Source organism: Notothenia rossii (assembly GCF_949606895.1).
Source record: "Notothenia rossii genome assembly, chromosome: 4".
Classification (NCBI taxonomy): Eukaryota; Metazoa; Chordata; class Actinopteri; order Perciformes; family Nototheniidae; genus Notothenia; species Notothenia rossii.
This window is the reverse complement of record NC_136902.1, coordinates 38,329,393-38,346,927: the sequence shown is the minus strand read 5'-3', so window position 1 is coordinate 38,346,927 and position 17,535 is coordinate 38,329,393. Positions and strand designations below refer to the sequence as shown.

General features: G+C 40.3%; 1 protein-coding gene across 1 annotated transcript; it reads right to left on the bottom strand.

The window, feature by feature from the left end:
- Nucleotides 1-12,696: 12,696 nt before the first annotated feature.
- Nucleotides 12,697-16,247, bottom strand: LOC307037154 (zinc finger MYM-type protein 1-like). The gene is made up of 4 exons (XM_079677934.1): nt 16,027-16,247; nt 15,541-15,618; nt 15,269-15,367; nt 12,697-15,122 (listed from the first exon to the last, which is right to left on the bottom strand). Exons 1-4 carry the CDS (start codon nt 16,115-16,117, stop codon nt 12,823-12,825), a joined length of 2,568 nt encoding a protein of 855 aa, XP_079534060.1. The 5' UTR covers nt 16,118-16,247; the 3' UTR covers nt 12,697-12,822.
- Between the last annotated feature and the right edge of the window lie 1,288 nt (nt 16,248-17,535).

Sequence of the window (17,535 nt, the reverse complement as noted above, 5' to 3'; positions counted from 1 at the left end):
CGTGAGGCTGTTTTAAAAAAGTCCTATTTCAAGGAAAAGGCCTGAGTAGTTTGAAGCTCTCAGTGGTTACACCATTCTGTTTTTCAAGACATTGCGTTGTGGATTACGGCAGGAAGTGCGACATTCGTGCGTTAGATAGACGATATTCTTCTAATTGTGTTTGCTTAGCGTCCTATTTGTCCCATAAATAGCGTGTTTAAACAGAAGAAATGACCATACTGGCTCTTAAAGTCAAAACATTTACGTACATGGGTAGAGGGCTATGACGTAAGGGTATGAGGCCCATTTATCATTGTAAACTAAATGGAAATGTTATTTTAAACTACAGTGTTGTGTGTTGAATTTACTAGACAAAATATCACCTCACCAATTTCAACTCCAGGTGTTTTCTCAAATCCCTTTGTTCTTCAGGTCAAAGGTTGGAAAACCAGTTGCCATTTTGTCTTGACCTCATGTTCACGGTGAGCCACGGCAGTCACCATTTCATGAAATGCTAATTGAAGTACTCTGTTTGCTTTAACACACTGAGGCTGGGCATTCCATCTTCTAAAGAACATCATACTTCTTGTTAGAGTTAGAATTATTGGAAGTACTTCTGCTGGCAAATGTGTTTTGGCGGTTATGTGTTGTGTTGTTTAACCATAGTGTAAATTCCTATTTTAAAGATATTTTTGAGGAAACTACGTTTCTCCTTTGTCAAAAACGAGTCAGTTTTGAAACAGCTATTCCCTAGTGGATTAAGCTGGAATTTAAAATAGCGCACTCTGGTGGTAGTACAGAATTATTACCCAAATAGCGGAAACACCATAACATTGTGATTTTGAACCAAATTCATATTTCAAAGTCAAAACCATACACGGTACAACTTTATTTTAACATTTCATATTTTAATTTTGCATATTTTTTATATATTAATTAACTTTATTAATATTTTACCTTAAACTTAAAAAAAAAAAAAAAAGACATCTATAAAAATAATAAAACTTTGAGCAAAAAAAAAAAAAAAAGAAATTAAAGTTCGGACGAACAGCAACGACGGTGCTAGTCAGAAGATTAGTGCTTCATCTTTGATAGGTTAATAAATAATTAGAGAACATGTCACCAAAACAAACTAAGTTGAGACTAGACGCAGGGCCAGGCTCAACTGCAGATATCAAGGAAAGGGTAAAAATCAGATCCGATGCTTTAACAGTTTCAAGAATCAGTCTTTATTTATTTATTCTTGAGTAACTTTACTGATTTGTGGTGTTGTGCGTAAGGCAATATCTCATTTGAGTGAGGGGCACCAGCCCTTCATGCAGGTCACTCTCTGAGAGAATAGTTCATATTTTCCCTCCAGTTTGGAGAAATATTATTTTATCATATGTTAGTTCAGCAGTGTCAACCAATCCTCTAATCCTAGAGTTATTGAGACGCATTAGCGACACCAGGGGTATTGTTTTTCGCAGCAACGATGACGCATAATACCATTACAAAAGCCATTATTGAAACAAGTAAACTATTAGAAGTGCTAATTGCTGATTTTTTTTTTATAGTGAATATGCATTTATACCATCAGAAAACCATAAATCATACGATATTTTTGTACCCCTTGTGGGTACACGGAGAAGTTATATTTATTTAATGCAACGTTATGAGTTTTACATGTCCTGTACAGAATAGGGTAATCATTGCAATATTAATTGAGCATTTTATGCTCAAAGGAGGGAGTGTCATGATTATACAGATATGTTGATTTCAGTGACGTTGTAGTTAATAAATAATAACATGTAGTCAACAAGAGGTATGCCGAAGCTCGGGCCTTCTCCAAGGAGGGAGTGGTCCAGTTTTAGATATTAGACAAATAGAAGTGGATGAATATGTCAGAACTCTGAGTAATATTATGCAAGTTTTGTCTACACAGGCTAGGAAAACTACAGAGATACCAGACGAGACACCAGAAGAGACTCCTGTTCGGCCAGGTGATTGGGTGAGGGTGAAAGTTCACAAAAGACAGTGGGCTGATCCCCGGTGGACGGAAGCGTGAAAGGTTGTAACAAACTTCACACGCGCTCCGGTTTAAAGGTAAAGAAAAAGGAGCAAATTGACACCACCTCACACATTGTCACCCTTCACTGGCAACTTCCAGAACATTATTGGGAGTTAGGACTGATTTGGCAGAGCTGGAACAAAACAATAAATAGAAATAAGATAAAGATAGAAACAGCTCAAAAGACAAATTGTCTATAGATTTTTATAGATTGTACATTAATGTGAATACCTATTTTTTGTTTTACATCTGTAAAAAGAGTCCAATTTGTTATGTTATTTTTGTACTCATTATTTAAATTCTGTAACGGACACAACCAGGTTTAAAATAGAGATGATGAGAACAAAGCCAAACCAATTGTGGGGTCCCCTAGGGATAAGAGTCAGAATAGCATTGTTGATTGTGCTCATTACACTTGGCACCTTTCTGGTTGGAAGGGGAGTACAATATTATGTAAGGCATGGATCCATTAGTTCACTCATAGAATGCCCACATCACTAACAAGACTCCAGCTGGGTTTCAGAGACTTTCACTTATCCCCAGAGCCAAAAGATCAGCTGAGCAACAAGAGGAGGAGTTAGAAATACTCGGTCCCAAACAAGAGGCGGTTATAATCAAGATGATTCACCCCCTTATATGCAGTTCTTGTATCAAATGATGAGATGGGTTTAAGTGATCGGGATATGTAAGTGATGGGGATTTACAGATTAGGGGAATCTCTAAATACACTGGATCCATGTTTTAGTCTGTACCAGAAACACCCCCTGTTAAGCTATGAACAACCGATCGGTGACCTGAGCACAATTATTGAAAATGATTGTTAGACACAGGCTACTAACCCACAAGTACAGCTTTGTACGTACAAACTCTATGAACAAGATTCCCCAGCAGATAGTGGCGACATTGCAGATATGTCCAGTCACAAAAGTTACTACGGTTCTAAATAACAGTGAGATTTAAAGTGATGGAGAAAATATGGAGACGTTCTTTTATAGTGTGTGAAATATGTGGTGCTTGAAACATCTAGGTATTTAAATGTATAGAAGAAAATGGTTTCCTGAAAGAGTTAATTGGAATAAACATGTTACAGTGGGTGAAGGCAATGTTTAGGGATATGGTAAAATTATTAGTAGACATGAATTGTGTTTAGATGGCATTTAACAACTAAGATGGATAGTATGGTTAGGAAAATAGAGTGGAAAAGGTTGGATTTATTTTACCTCAGTGTGTTAGAATTTAACTATACGTAATGCCTCCCGAGATCTCTCTCTCTCCACCTGTCAGAACGCTACGACCCCATCGTCCAAGCAGACAAAAGACCTCACCACGGAAGACTCCTCCTCCTCCATAGAACAGACAGAGAACCAGAGCTGAACCAACAACTCCAACGCTGCATCCAGAACCATCTCCACCTGAGGCACCAAGAACCAAAACCAGGTGACATAAAAAGGCACACTCTCATCGGTCCCCCACAGGACATGAAGTTCCAAGCTGAGCCACAAGATTTGGGCACAAGAGCAGAGTGTGGGACATGAGAGCGGAATACGCCCTCCATGCAACAAAGTAGAGACTGTAAAGGAGGAGATGAAAAGCAAAGCAGATGGGACACTGAGAAGAGTTACAGCGGAAGGATCCAAGAGCGGATGGACTGAGGAGAAGGTGGACGGAGGAGAGGAAAGAACGGAGGAGTTGGCATGGTCCGGCAGAATGTGAGGGGGTCGTGGCGACAACCAGAGGGGGAGAGAAGGAAAACGGGAGTGAGTGAGTTTACACATAAACACACTTATTCACCAACGAGAAATACGTAAAGAAAAAGATTTATCAGCCATGAATTAATCAATTGGTGAATTTATAAAGAAAAAAGAGGAAACTATTAAATAACCCTAAAAACACACTGAGGGTAGAACATATTATTCAATCTTTTCATCATATGAACAAATTATTCTTTAAGAGTTTTTTTATTCATGTGTGAATTTGGGGAAGATTTAATTTGTTACAGTATAGACCTACAGTTTAAAGGGATGGTTTTAGTAACCACTCTATAAAAGCAGACAAATCTTTATTTGTATGGAAAATGTTAAAGGTAGAGCTAGTACCAAGCCAAAGATGGTGTTCCAATCTAGAGTATTGATTTCTCCATTGTAGCATGGTTATTACCTCAGGAGGGAAGATTAAGGTGGAAATAACATTTGTTTTTCGTCCAAGATGTAGAGTTTTAAAATGACACTGGGCAAAGAGCGAAAGCAAAGTTTAATTTAAAAAAAAAAACTAATGTAGTTGGGAGTAATACATGCGGGGCCTTGGATCACTCATTGTGATGGTACATATTTGTTACAACAAACATCGTTTAGGGAGAAGGGGTCGCTCAACCCACCCTGCAGATGTTTTAAATCTTACTTGCAGCTTCAGAGGGAGCGCACGGCACCAGAGTATGAGTTTTAAAAGACAAGCGCCACCAGCTCCTAAAGGTCATCCATTCACCAGATGACCTGACGTTTAGAGATGTTATTTAAAGGAGAAACATATCTGCCATAGGTGTAAATTCCTGAATTAAACTACAAACCATTAATGAAATGACTTCTGTTTTTAAAATCCTTGTTAAAGGAGGGAGTAATTATCACATGCTCGGGCACCCAAGGTTCCACACACTGTAAAAGGGGTTAGCATAGTTATTTAAGTAGACCATAATTGAAAATAAATTAGTATAATGAGTTATTGATATTCCACCGGTTTTCACACCATTTCAGGGACTTTATCACTGCATTAGAACAGACCACCCAAAGGTAATGAGTAGGAACCTTTAAGTGATGAAACTCTACAACTGTTGTAACTGACCAAAATCTTCTCCCAGAAATGACTGTCTAGAATGCCGTACCCCAGAGTAGAACGCACAACGGCCCCCTCTAGAGAACATATTACTTTCATACCTTAAATGGTATGAAAGGAGGCAGGGTAAATTTCTCAGGAGGAGACGGTTACAAATGCTAGCAGAACAAGACGACCCACCCCGTATACAGATGTGGATGACAATGATGAGTTAGTTTAAATGATATGGATGTTCGGAGATGAGATTGATCAATGAATGTCCAGCCGATGTGATTCTTTAAATGATGAAATCATGTGAAGATCTGAGCAAAATTAAAATGGAGTGAATCCATTTCAATTTACTTCATACTACTATTCCAAGATAGCATATTTTTAATATTTTTATTATTCCAATTAATTTTACACTATTCTAAGATAGTCCATTTTATTTGACTTTATTACTTTATACTATTCTAATATGGTAGATTTCATGTTGTATAAATCATTGCTATTCTAAAATGGTTTGTTTCTTTTCACTTTGTAAAAACAAGTGCCTTAACACTGAGCGTGGTATGAGAACGGTTTCTGTGAAAGGAGGGAGGAAGAAATGTTCTGATACCAAGCCATTGCTGCTATTTTGAAGAATGATATTGAATGTAAACACTAGAAGTTATGCACAAGGGACAACTTTTATGTTTGAACACAGACAAGAATTTATTTTGTATTTTTGTAAAGCCGGCTGTGAAACCATTCCATTTGATTGTATGTTTGTTAATATGAGAAATGTAATATGCAAAGTTCAGATGAAGAACTCATTGATTTCAGTATTATACACACCTTTTAGGTGTGTAAGGAGGGACTGTTAGAAATTAAAATCAATGTTTTGATGGTATAATGTAGCTTAAACATACCGTCAGTTCAAACGCTCTTTTATACTGAAAAACCAGAAATTCTTGTGCACAAGCAGTTAAGCTTTTATTCTGAAAATCCTTCATCTACGGTTAGCATGTAGCATGTGGTTAATATACGATTTCCTAAAGAGGTGAATTGAGGAGCGAAATGACTTGGTGTGGTGAAAACCGAAACCTACTGATTTAACACTACAACGATAGATGTCGAGATATTACCATGCTGAATATTAAATGAAGGTACAGTTTATTTGAATACATTATTGTTTACAGACGAGTAGCATGTGACAACATCCGGAATGACCGGCAACCAAACGAGCCGAGAAGTATTGTTTAGAGTATTGATTACAGCGTTTAGAATGTGTTAAATGAAAAGTGATGAAAGAGAATATGAGGAGAAACGGCGTGTTAAGCATATATTGAATGTGAAAAGAACCTATCCTCTGTTTAAATGCAATAACGGACATTGGAGACGAGGTGAGCCGGCTGGCGGGGAGGAGCCAGCAGAGGATATATATAGCAGCGCCGGAGGAGAGATCCGGTGTCTTCTTCTTGCTCAGGAGAACCGGACCACAGCTGTTTGTCTGACGGAACAATATTCTGTCTGTAACACTACCGCGCCTTTTTTAATTAAAGTATCCCATTTGAATCTTTTCAGAGACTCCATTTAGTCTCATTTTAAAGCTTCTCTCCTGGACGCGAGAATAAAGAACACATTTTAACAGCGCGCAACTTTTTGATGACGTCGGCTGTAAAAGGGTCTATTAAACGGCCGCAGAATTTTGTTTATTTTATTTTACCTTTATTTAACCAGGATAGGTCTCATTGAGATCAAAACTCTCTTTTTCAAGAGAGTCCTGTGTTGTGAAGTTACTTTTGGATACCAAAGATGTTTTCAATGTTGTTCAACCACAAAGTCCAGGAACATGAGGACTGTTTGGAAACCTGTTGCGTTCGACTCATTTCCCCCAGAGGAACAGTTGTTTATTGTTTCCTTTTGTTTTTGTTTTTGTTATTCAAAGCAGTAAAAAAGGTGCTATATGCCAATAAGCTGGATATCACTTTATACATGTATGTAGAGAGGAGGTTTCCCATGGTTGTGTTAGAAGTTTATTAATATAATAATAATCACAGAAGTGATTGTTCTGTCTCCACGTTTGTTGCATTGTCTGTGATGTATTTTCCAACGGTTATAGCTCCTCCTGTCCTGTCCCAGCAACACTACACGGTTTGCAGCTCCACCACATTGTTGGTTTATCTTCGGTGTCGCTTTAAATCTGCTTCCCATCGGACTAAAACCTCCACGAAATCTGAAGACAGATACTTGAAGTTATTTAAACCTTTTGCAAATTTCTTTATGTTCTTTCTTGCTCTAGTCTTGCCAGTTACATTGTACATAACAAATGTATTATCATTATGCTAACTGGTTGTTCGTGCTAGATGATGTAGGTTTTTCATTTCTGAGTTATTGCTATATGTAAATAAGCCTGTTTGTAAATAATCCTCAGAGAAACAAAAACAAGTGTTATACAAATGTAAAGCTCTACGTTTTGTGCAGTGGGTCTTTTTTTTTTTAAATTGCATTCATTCACAACCACTTAAATATTTATAATTAATGCTACTGAAAAGATGCTATTAATAACCAGAAACACATTATCTACATAACACATAAAGATCACTGTAAAGCCACTTGGTGGAGGTGTTGGTTCATAAAACATGAACCGTTTTAAGAAAGAAAAAAACAAAGAACAGTTCTGAGAATACAAATTCCTGGTACAGTGTAGATGTTCAGGTTGATAAATAATATTTTCCACACTGAAGATTATGGAGGTATTGATCAGTCTTCTCATATTTTTAAGCCTCAATGTGTCCTCCGCCCCCCCGCCCCCAACATCACCAGAAGTCATAACTTAAGGGGTAATTTCTCGGAACCCCCCCAGGTGAGGGGGGGGAGGGGGGGAAGCTAGAGCCCCACCGGAAAATTACGCCACCGGCCGCCACTGGCTGCAACTCTACTGTGCTGGATCGTGGAGCCTCTCAAAAGTTCAAAGCTCCACAATCCGCCATTGCTGTAAAAAAAATGATTTTACACACCTGGCAAAGTTCTTAAAACCCCCTCTGTGGTAGTTTAGACAGAAGTGTCACAGGTTTACATTTGTCAGGTTGACAGACTCAAAATGTAGAACAATACCAGTGTTGATGTTAGCACAGGTAAAATCATCTCAATCATGTGGTGACATGTTGCTATCTTGTGTTTGTAATACAGGTGCATCTCAATAAATTTGAATATCGTGGAAAAGTTAATTTATTTCATTAATTAAAATCAAAAAGTGAAACTCATATATTATATGGATTCATTACACACAAAGTGAAATATTTCAAGGGTTTATTTGTTTTAATCTTGATTATTACGGCTTACAGCTGATGAAAACCCCAATCTCAGAAAATTAGAATATTGTGAAAAGGTTCAATATTGTAGTCACACTCTAATCAGCTAATGAACTCAAAACACCTGCGAAGGTTTCTTGAGCCTTTAAATGGTCTCTCAATCTGGTTCAGTAGGCTTCAAAATCATGGGGAAGACTGCTGACTTGACAGTTGTCCCCCCTTGGGGTGGCGCCAGGCCTCAGATGATTTGAGGCCAAATAACATATTTAGACTTTTTTTTTACATATAATTGTAACGCAATACATGATTGTCACTAAAAGCCTTGCCTCTATATTACAATAGAATAATTGATTAATTAATTTGAATACAAATTCAAGTTAGTAGCTATTATAGGCATAAAAAGACATTCATTTCATTTCATTTCAAACCTTTATTTATCCAGGTGTATCCCATTGAGATCATTGATCTCTTTTTCAAGGGAGACATGCTCAAGTAGGTTCCACATGAAACATAAAAACATAAACAGAACAACAAAAAGGACATCATACAGCAGGGGTGGCCAACCAGTCAGAGGTTAAGAGCCACATTTTTTCTATGTTACTGCAAAGAGCCACATCAAACACACAGTCACTGATACCGCTTGTTTCAGTTTTTTGTTTTCTGGAGACAAGATTTCAACCACGTCACTGAGTGATGCATTTTTGTGGCATTGGGATATGTATTTTTTAAATCCTCTGGAGCAGAGAGAGGAGCTGTGGATTATTGTTATTGATTAATGCATCAGTGTTTCTTAGGGTCAAAAACACTAAACTCACAACTTAAAATTAAAGCGTTTAGTTTATTTAATAATAGAGCACATGTTCAATGTGAAAAGTGACAGTAGTTATTCAGTGTGCGAAAAAGTACACGTCCCACCGTCCGGGACATGTTATTTACAATATCGGACAAGTAGATCTTTCAATTGACTTGTCCGGCGGACAAGTGACGTTTTTCGCCCGGATTTATTGTTATATTATTGATAGATTCAGTTTACAAAAGGCAGAACTCATTCGCAAATTGGACGTGTCCGCCATTGTTCGTTTAGAAATGTTAGTTTCGGTTCTGTTTGTCGATTCCTAATGAAATGCATCTCGCCGCTTTCTGTGCAGGGGCGGGGCGGGAAGTGTAGCACAGTGGCAGGGTTGGGAAGCAAAACTCGGTTCCGAGTAGGAACAAATAACAATTGTCCGTTCCCGGGATTGATAAGAGTTGTGAGGACAGGAGGCGAAGCCGAGCCCCGCGGACCGCAGCTCCCTCTCTCTGCTCCGGATCAGCTGATCGCTGCATGGTGCAGCTCAGCGTCTCTCTCTCTCTCTCTCTCTCTCTCTCTCTCTCTCTCTCTCTCTCTCTCTCTCTCTCTTTCTACACACAGCGGATTCACTGCCCGTTTAACAGCCTCATCTTTGTCAAACTTTCTTATGTTATTTCTCTAACACGTAATGGAGGTTATTAGGACTTTTAGCTCCTTTGTTGTTAATATTGACCGCCATTTCCTTTATGAAGTGAAGCAGCCTCCCTGTGTCCTCGCGCTGTAATCATATCCCCGGACCCCCATACTCGGAGGAGCACAGGGATGTCAGTATTGTTTATAAGGCAGGGTATAGAAATTATTGAAATTAAAATACTATCTATTTACTTTTACAAACAGTGAACAGCTGGGCAGCTGCAGCATGTGTATTGCAGGACATGTGTAAGCGTCTTTGAGTTTTAGAAAAGCGCTAGGCCTATAGGCTATAAATATAATGTATTATTATTATTATTATTAGGCTTATGTGTTGGACATGTGTGGTTGGACTCTGTCTCACAGGCAGGTTGCAGCATGTGTGTTGCAGGACATGTGTTGGACACACAGATTGTGTGGTTGGACTCTGTCTCACAGGCAGGTTGCAGTGTAACATCAGAGGAGACTGGGCCAATTGTACATTCTTAAACTGCACCACTTAGAACTAACAAAACAATGCAGAGATTATGTTTATATAATTGTATTCAATAACCGTAATAAATTTAACAGTATGAACTGATTTGTAAATAGGAATACAGATTTGACTTAATGTTTTAATAAATATATTTTTCTCCCAGTTTGTCATGGGACTTATTTTTACCCTCTCAAAGAACCGGAATCGAGAACCGAAAATAACTGGAATCGAAAAGCAGAACCGGAATCGTTAAAATCTAAACGATACCCAGCCCTATGTGTGATGCAGTAAAATCTTACCGCTCACTCACGTGAGCGGTGTCGTAAAAACCGTGGGAAAATGTGAAATACGATGGCGAAGAAGAAGATTCCAGTGGCCCCAATTTGTGTCCATTCTGGACAAGTGAAAATGTATTCGGACAAGTAAATTGCCAAACTCACTTGTCCATGGACAAGTACTCTCTAAAAACTTTTTCTCACACTGGTTATAGGTTATTTGCAATTTGGTGCTATATATATATTAAAAAAATATATTATTTATATATTTTAAACACCTTGAATTTCAGGGGGGGTGCGGGGCTCCATTGGCGCGCCTCCAAGACAATGGTAGGGGAAACACTGGATAGTGTTTAATCAACGATAGGTTTCCCCCCCTCAAAGGTGATTGGTTCACTGCATCGCAGGTATTATTGGGATTGGCTCTTGGGCCACATCAAAATGAGACACGCTGTCATCCTCTCATTCTGACACTTGACACCACACATACACACGTAGGGAGAGCCGGGACGAAAGTAACACGGGACGAAAGTAACGGAGCGATCTTATCCGAGCCCAAACAACTTTGACCGGCCACATTTTGGTTTCGATGCCGATACCAAGTTAAGAATTGCGATTACGATTCTTTTTCGATACTTTTCGTAAAAAAAGGGAAACAGTCTTAAAGGTAATTATTGTGCTTTATTTCACACCAGAAGCATAGCCATAACACAAACTTTTAAACAATGAGAACAATAAATAAAATAAATGACAATAATTCGTATTAAATAAAATTAATACATTTCTTACAGACAGGCCTCGTGGTGTCCGTAGGCTTGCCCTCACTGTCAGAGATATAGCTAAAATACATCAAAATGTAGCTTCTGGTGTCTTTTTTGTCAACAAGCTGAGGCGCAGCGGCAATTGCACTCCCACTTGCAGCAGCCATGCTTCTCGTTTTCTCACATGCTCTGGCAGCTAGCGCGTGCACGAGAGAGGGGAGGCACTTGAGCGTGCTTGAGAGGGGCGGGACTACAGGCACGGCTTCAGTGCAGGGAGTGGAAGCAGAGCGCTGAACACACACGGCTCTTATTAAAACGGCGCTTTCTCACCGGAGTACTTTCCCCCTTCATTCTTAAAGTACCGACACTAATGAAACGGAGGAATCGCAACGTTTTTAACGGCAGGGTATCGCGTTATACCTTTCAAGTATTGGTACACTGTGCAACACTAGTCAGTAGTCAGTGTCTCTCCCCCAAACTCACACATATACAATTCAATATGAACTGAAGAGCCGCATGAAACTAGGCAAAGAGCCGCATGTGGCTAGAGAGCCGCGGGTTGGCCACCCCTGTCATACAGCATCATTACAGGGATTTACAATTTACATAACTATCCACATGAAAAGGTACCAACAGCTTCCGATTGAGTAGCATCCAACCAAGCTTTAAAAACATTTAGTGGCACCAGATTGCTCAGTGTCCATATCAATTGCAGACTATTCCAAGACAGTGGAGCTGTGCATCTAAATGCTATCTTCCCTAAGACAGTCCTAGCAGTTAGCACATTTAATAAAAACACAGCATACGATCTCAGGCAGTAGCCACTTACAATTTGCCGTGAGATCAGGGAGCAGATGTAGGATGGAAGTTTCCCTAACATGCCTTAGGTGGTGCGTGTCGCTATATTGACGCGACGTCCAAATGAAATACAACGGCTGCGTGCGAGAGGGACAGACATAAATCCAGCCTAACCACTTCCGCCAGGGCACGCTAAAAATGATCCAGGGTGATGCACAAGGCTTTTCTACCCAGCAAAAGGTCTCTGAAAGGCGGGGAAGGTGTTACTGCAGCCCCCCCCCCCCCCACCCCCTCAGGGCCGGCTCTAGACAATTTGCAGCCCTAGGCGAGATTTTAGCTGGCGCCCCCCCCCATAGAATATATAAAGAACAAATTAAAAATCTCTACAAAAGACGAATACACTACAAAAACAGAAACTTATTGACATAGGCAAAAAGGCTTACCAATAACCAATAACCTACAATAGCCAATAAATGTAACTTATTTTATTTTTGTTGTTCATTCATATCTTATTTGACCTAGTTAACACTCATTTATGTATTCATATTTTTATCTCTCCAGTTTTTAAACGATATTTTTTGTTTACTGTCTTATAGTATACATTGAAAACACCAACCCCCCCACCCTACACACAAATACAAAAACCACACTTGCTTTAGTTATAATTCAACAAACATCTTTTAATAAACAAGTAGCTTCCACAGAAGGAGTTATAGAAATATTTTAAAGAACACTTAAGAACACACGTATTGTAATAATAAATAAATAAAATAAAATAAATGAAAAAATATTAACAAATACATAAAAACGCTTTATACAAAAAAGAACAATTACATTTCTGTTTTTGAACACGCATATTGTAATAATAAATAAATACCTTACTGACTTGCTTGACTTAAACACTCAGAATTGCACTCGTCTTGACTTCTTTGCTGCAAAGTCATCGATAACATCCTCATATGACAGCTGACGAGAAAAATCACTGTTAATGCTGATGATGGCAAGTCCACTGAGGCGTTCTTGGACCATTGTAGACCTCAGGTAGGTTTTAATTAACTTCAGCTTTGAGAAGCTTCTTTCTGCTGAAGCCACTGTCACTGGCATAGTGACGTCGATCCTGAGGGCCACCCACATATTAGGATAAACCTCCCTCAGGTTCTTCCTTTCCAAGAACACCAACAGTTCCAGGGTGGTCATTGTGGGTGAGGGGAGAGTTGGAAAGTTCATCAGCTCCAGTGCCAACTCTTTTCCATCTATGTCTGACTGTCCGCCAGAGCTCAGGGTGTTGCTCAGTGTTTGACACTGCTTTGTCAGCTCGTTTCTGGGCAGTTCGGGGAAGTTGACAAGCACCCCAAACTTTGCCTGAACTTCTTCCAGGTGTTCAAAACGCTCATTGAGGGAAGTGATGCAAACATCAACCACCCTGTTGAAAAATGTAACTTCCATCTTTTTTAGGGCATTGGCCATTGGCTCATCAGGTGCTTCATAGGAGAACTGCCTCTTGGTTGACCTCAGCCTCTTCTCCTTGAGGACAGCATCCACATCCATGTCCTCACACATGTCTTTAGCACTGATCTGAGCAGAGGCAAATCCAGTGGCTCTGTAGTCTTCCAGGGTGGCCTTTGTCTTTCTCAGGAGGTCAACTGCGATGTCAAGTTGCATTGACACAGACTGCATGACCTTACTGACCTGTTTGACTTTACTGAGGATGTCGTACCACACCACAGTGCAAATGGAGAAGCGGTAGGACCCCACTTCCTCAGCCAAAGACTGTGCCTCTATTTTGATCATTATGTCAGTGGCCTTGTCCCTCACCTCCAAAAGTGCATCTCGAACATGTTGAGCCTGATATCGCACAGCTTCCACACTGTTGACCCGGCTCTCCCACCTGGTTTCAGACCATGATTTCAAGGTAGTGGTGACATGGCTCATCAAAATGTCCCAGCGCTTTGTGGATGCTGAAAACAATGTAAAAAGCTTTTGGAGGTAGCCAAAGTATCCAGTTCCATCTAGGGAGCTTTTCGCTGCATCAGCTAACACCAGATTGAGAGTATGTGCGCCACATGGCACGAATAGTGCCCTCGAGTTTAGTTCAAGTAACCTGGCCTGAACTCCTTTGTTTTTCCCTCGCATATTGGCACCATTGTCATAAGACTGTCCCCTACAGTCCTCAAAGGGGATGTTCAGTTCTTGGAGCCTGTCCAGAATGAGGGATGACAAACTCTCGCCAGTTGATTCCTCAGCGACAAGGAACCCCATGAAGTGTTCCTTAACTTGTGGCATCTCCTCCATTGTAACAATCCTTAAGATGACTGATAACTGCTCTGTGTGGCTAATGTCAGGTGTGCAGTCCAGAATGATGGAATAATATTTAGCCTTCTTAATTTCTTCAATCATGTGGGCACTGATTCTCTCACCGATACATTCAATGAGTTCATTTTGAATATTTTTTCCGAGATATGTGGTATGGCTTGCACCCCTTTCGACTTTAGCAACGTGTTCTTTCATTACAGGGTCAAACATTGCCATCAGCTCCACTTCTTTAAGGAAGTTGCCATTGTTGGGTTTGTTGAGTGTGTCACATGTTCCCCTGAGGCCCATGTTTCTCTCAGCTAATGATTGAATGATGGCGACCAACCTTGTTACCACCTCACGCCATCTCTTCCTTTCTATGTCTGTAAGCGCCATCTCAGTCCTATCAATAGTTTGCCCCTTTTGTAATCGAAACTCTAACTCTTTCCATGATTCCATGTGTTTAGTATGTTCTGGAGTGTTCTCGTGTGTTTTCAGTAATTGGTGGCTATTTTTCCAGTCATTTAGTCCTGCACTGATTAATTTGTATTCCTTCTGGGAGAACAGCTTGCAGCAAAAACAGTAAAGGCTGTCGTTTTTCTGTGAGTACAATAGCCAGCTTCTCTTGATTCTTTCCCCATTTACCAGTTTTCTATAAAAGTATTGGTGGTGGCAGCTTCTCCCATCCTGTCTTTTTGGAAAAATGAAGTGTGGTTTTGCCTGATAGGGTCCTCTGCTCACAAACTCTGTTCTTACCTTATCATACATGGATGGCCAGTCGGCAGGGTCAACAGCTGCTGCCTTTGTGGTGTCACATGCTGCAGACTGTGTTGTGGTACTCGGGATCAATGTTTCCCCTGCAGATTGTGTAGCAGTAGGTTCACTTGGGACAGGTAGTGATATGTTTTCACCTGCAGACAGTCAAACATGCATGGATACAGTCGGACACCCACTGTGTGTGTGTGTGTGTGTGTGTGTGTGTGTGTGTTTTACATTAACATGTACATTATTAGTAAGAGAAGTGCTATTGTAATGTGCAATAATAAACTGGACTCACTCGCTGCAGACTGTGTTGTGGTACTCGGGACCAATGTCTCTCCTGCAGATTGTGTAGCAGCTGGTTCACTTGGGACAGGTAGTAGTGATACGTTTTCACCTGCAGACAGTCGAACATGCATGGATACAGTCAGACACCCACTGTTTTACATTAACATGTACATTATAAGTGATATAGGTGCTATTGTAATGTGCAGGTGTGAACATGTATGAACTACCCACAACCCTAATAAACTCAACAGGCAATATCACAAAAAAATTGACTGAACTCACCTGCTACAGGCAGTGATGCAGTAGACTCAGGTTGTGCAGTGGTGGGAGTGGGATTACCCAGATATTTTAACAATGCACCTGGAAATTACACAGAGAATAATGTAGTAGGTATCTATCTGCAATAATACTGAGCAGTTCAGACTAGCTGACATAATTTCCTGTGCCCAAATATGCAAAATATATATTTTAAGTGATAACCTAGCTAGTTAATGATTTAGCATAATTATTTTGTGTTCATTACCATTTGTAAGCTAAATATGGAACAAAATAGATAGCTTTAATAATAATAAATATATATAAAGAATACAAGAAAAACCACACAGTGCAGTTGGTGTAAAAAGAGCTATCAAGCTAGATGGTAAAGCAGCTCATCTGCTAGCTTCTATCATACTATATATCAGCTGCTATCATTAGCTAACGTTAGCTAGCTAGCTTTATACCGTTGTTTGAAAAATGCCAATAAACACAAACAGTCATCAGACATACCTCTGTTTTCCTGGAGTTTTTCCTCCTCTCTCTTTCTTCGCCTTTTCCAATGCGCCCCAGACGGCTTTTTGTTGGGGTTGCCCCGCTTCATGTTGTGACAGTGAAGTTCTAATTCTCGTTCAAAACGCGAGCGCGCGCGACACGCGAAACACAAATGAACAGAACCAAAGAAAACATTGAGAGGGTTGGTGCAGTGTTGGGGCGCCCCTACGTTTTATTTTTCATATTCTCAAAAAAACAAATGAATCCTGATCTGAGCGGCGCCTAAAAAAAAGGAATCTGGGGGGCGCCTACAAAAATAAAAAAATATACATAGGCCTTTTTTTTTTTTTAATCTGGACTGCACTACTGCGCTCCCTCTACAGTTCAGCGCCCTAGGCGAACATTTATAACGCCAGTGCGGCGGGCCGGCCCTGCCCCCCCTCCCTAGTCACTGCTGTTAGGGTCTCAGGCTCACAGGCACACACACATGCAGAGATCCAGGGCGGCAGGCAGGCAGAGAGGAGGCAGGCAGAGAGGAGCAAGCTGCGATACTCCCCCCCCCCCCCCCCCCCCACAGAGCGCACCCAGAGGATAGGCAGAGCGCACCTCACTTTGTAACCCAGGAAAGGAGCAGGACTCCTGGGTACGTGAGTCTTAAAAGTGCATTAAACTGTTTTAATCCGGCAGCCGCTGATGTGCACGGAAGTCTGTCCGTTTCGTTAACATTTGAATGACAAAATGGACGGAAATCCGTCCGTTTCGTTAACATTTGACTCACGAAATGGACAAGCAGGGAAAAACAGCAGAGTCGCTGCTGTTACGGCCTCAGAATCACAGGCACACACACATGCAGAGATCCAGGGTGACGCACACGGCTTTCCTGCCCAGTAATAGGTCTCTGAAAGGCGGAGAAAAGCGCTGAGAACAGAGGGGGTGAGAGTGTGCAGCACGAAACAGCAGCAGCGGGGAAACCCCACGGATGGCGCACACCCAGAGCACAGCAGAGTACAGATGTAGCACTGAATTTCGGACTCCAGCTTACAGCTTCCTGCCTACTACCTGCCAAAGACCAGTATAGAGGAATGTTAAGCCCTCCCACTATTTTCCAAGAGGGCGGTGCCAGATTTTCAATTTCAGGTTTTAACCAGGAGATGGCGCTTCATTCACAAATACAGAAAGACAAGTTTCATGGACTTTCAGTTGTGTTTTGAAGAGCATTTGAACACATCAATATTTTAGATCGACTAAAGTATATCTAATCTTGTAATTCAATAATATATAGTCTTTATATATTAAATAATCATAATGTAAATGTTTACATTACACTTCTTTATTTGTTATGCTCATACTTTAACCTTTACAATCGTTTGCTTTAATATGCAGTATATTTTTGTGTTTGCTTCCTCCTGCTCCCTTTCGGACACATACTGTATGATTTATTATTATTATTAATATGAAGATATTATTAAGATAAGATAAGATGTTACTTTATTGATTGAACATTTTAGTTTAGAATGTTCTGTCCCA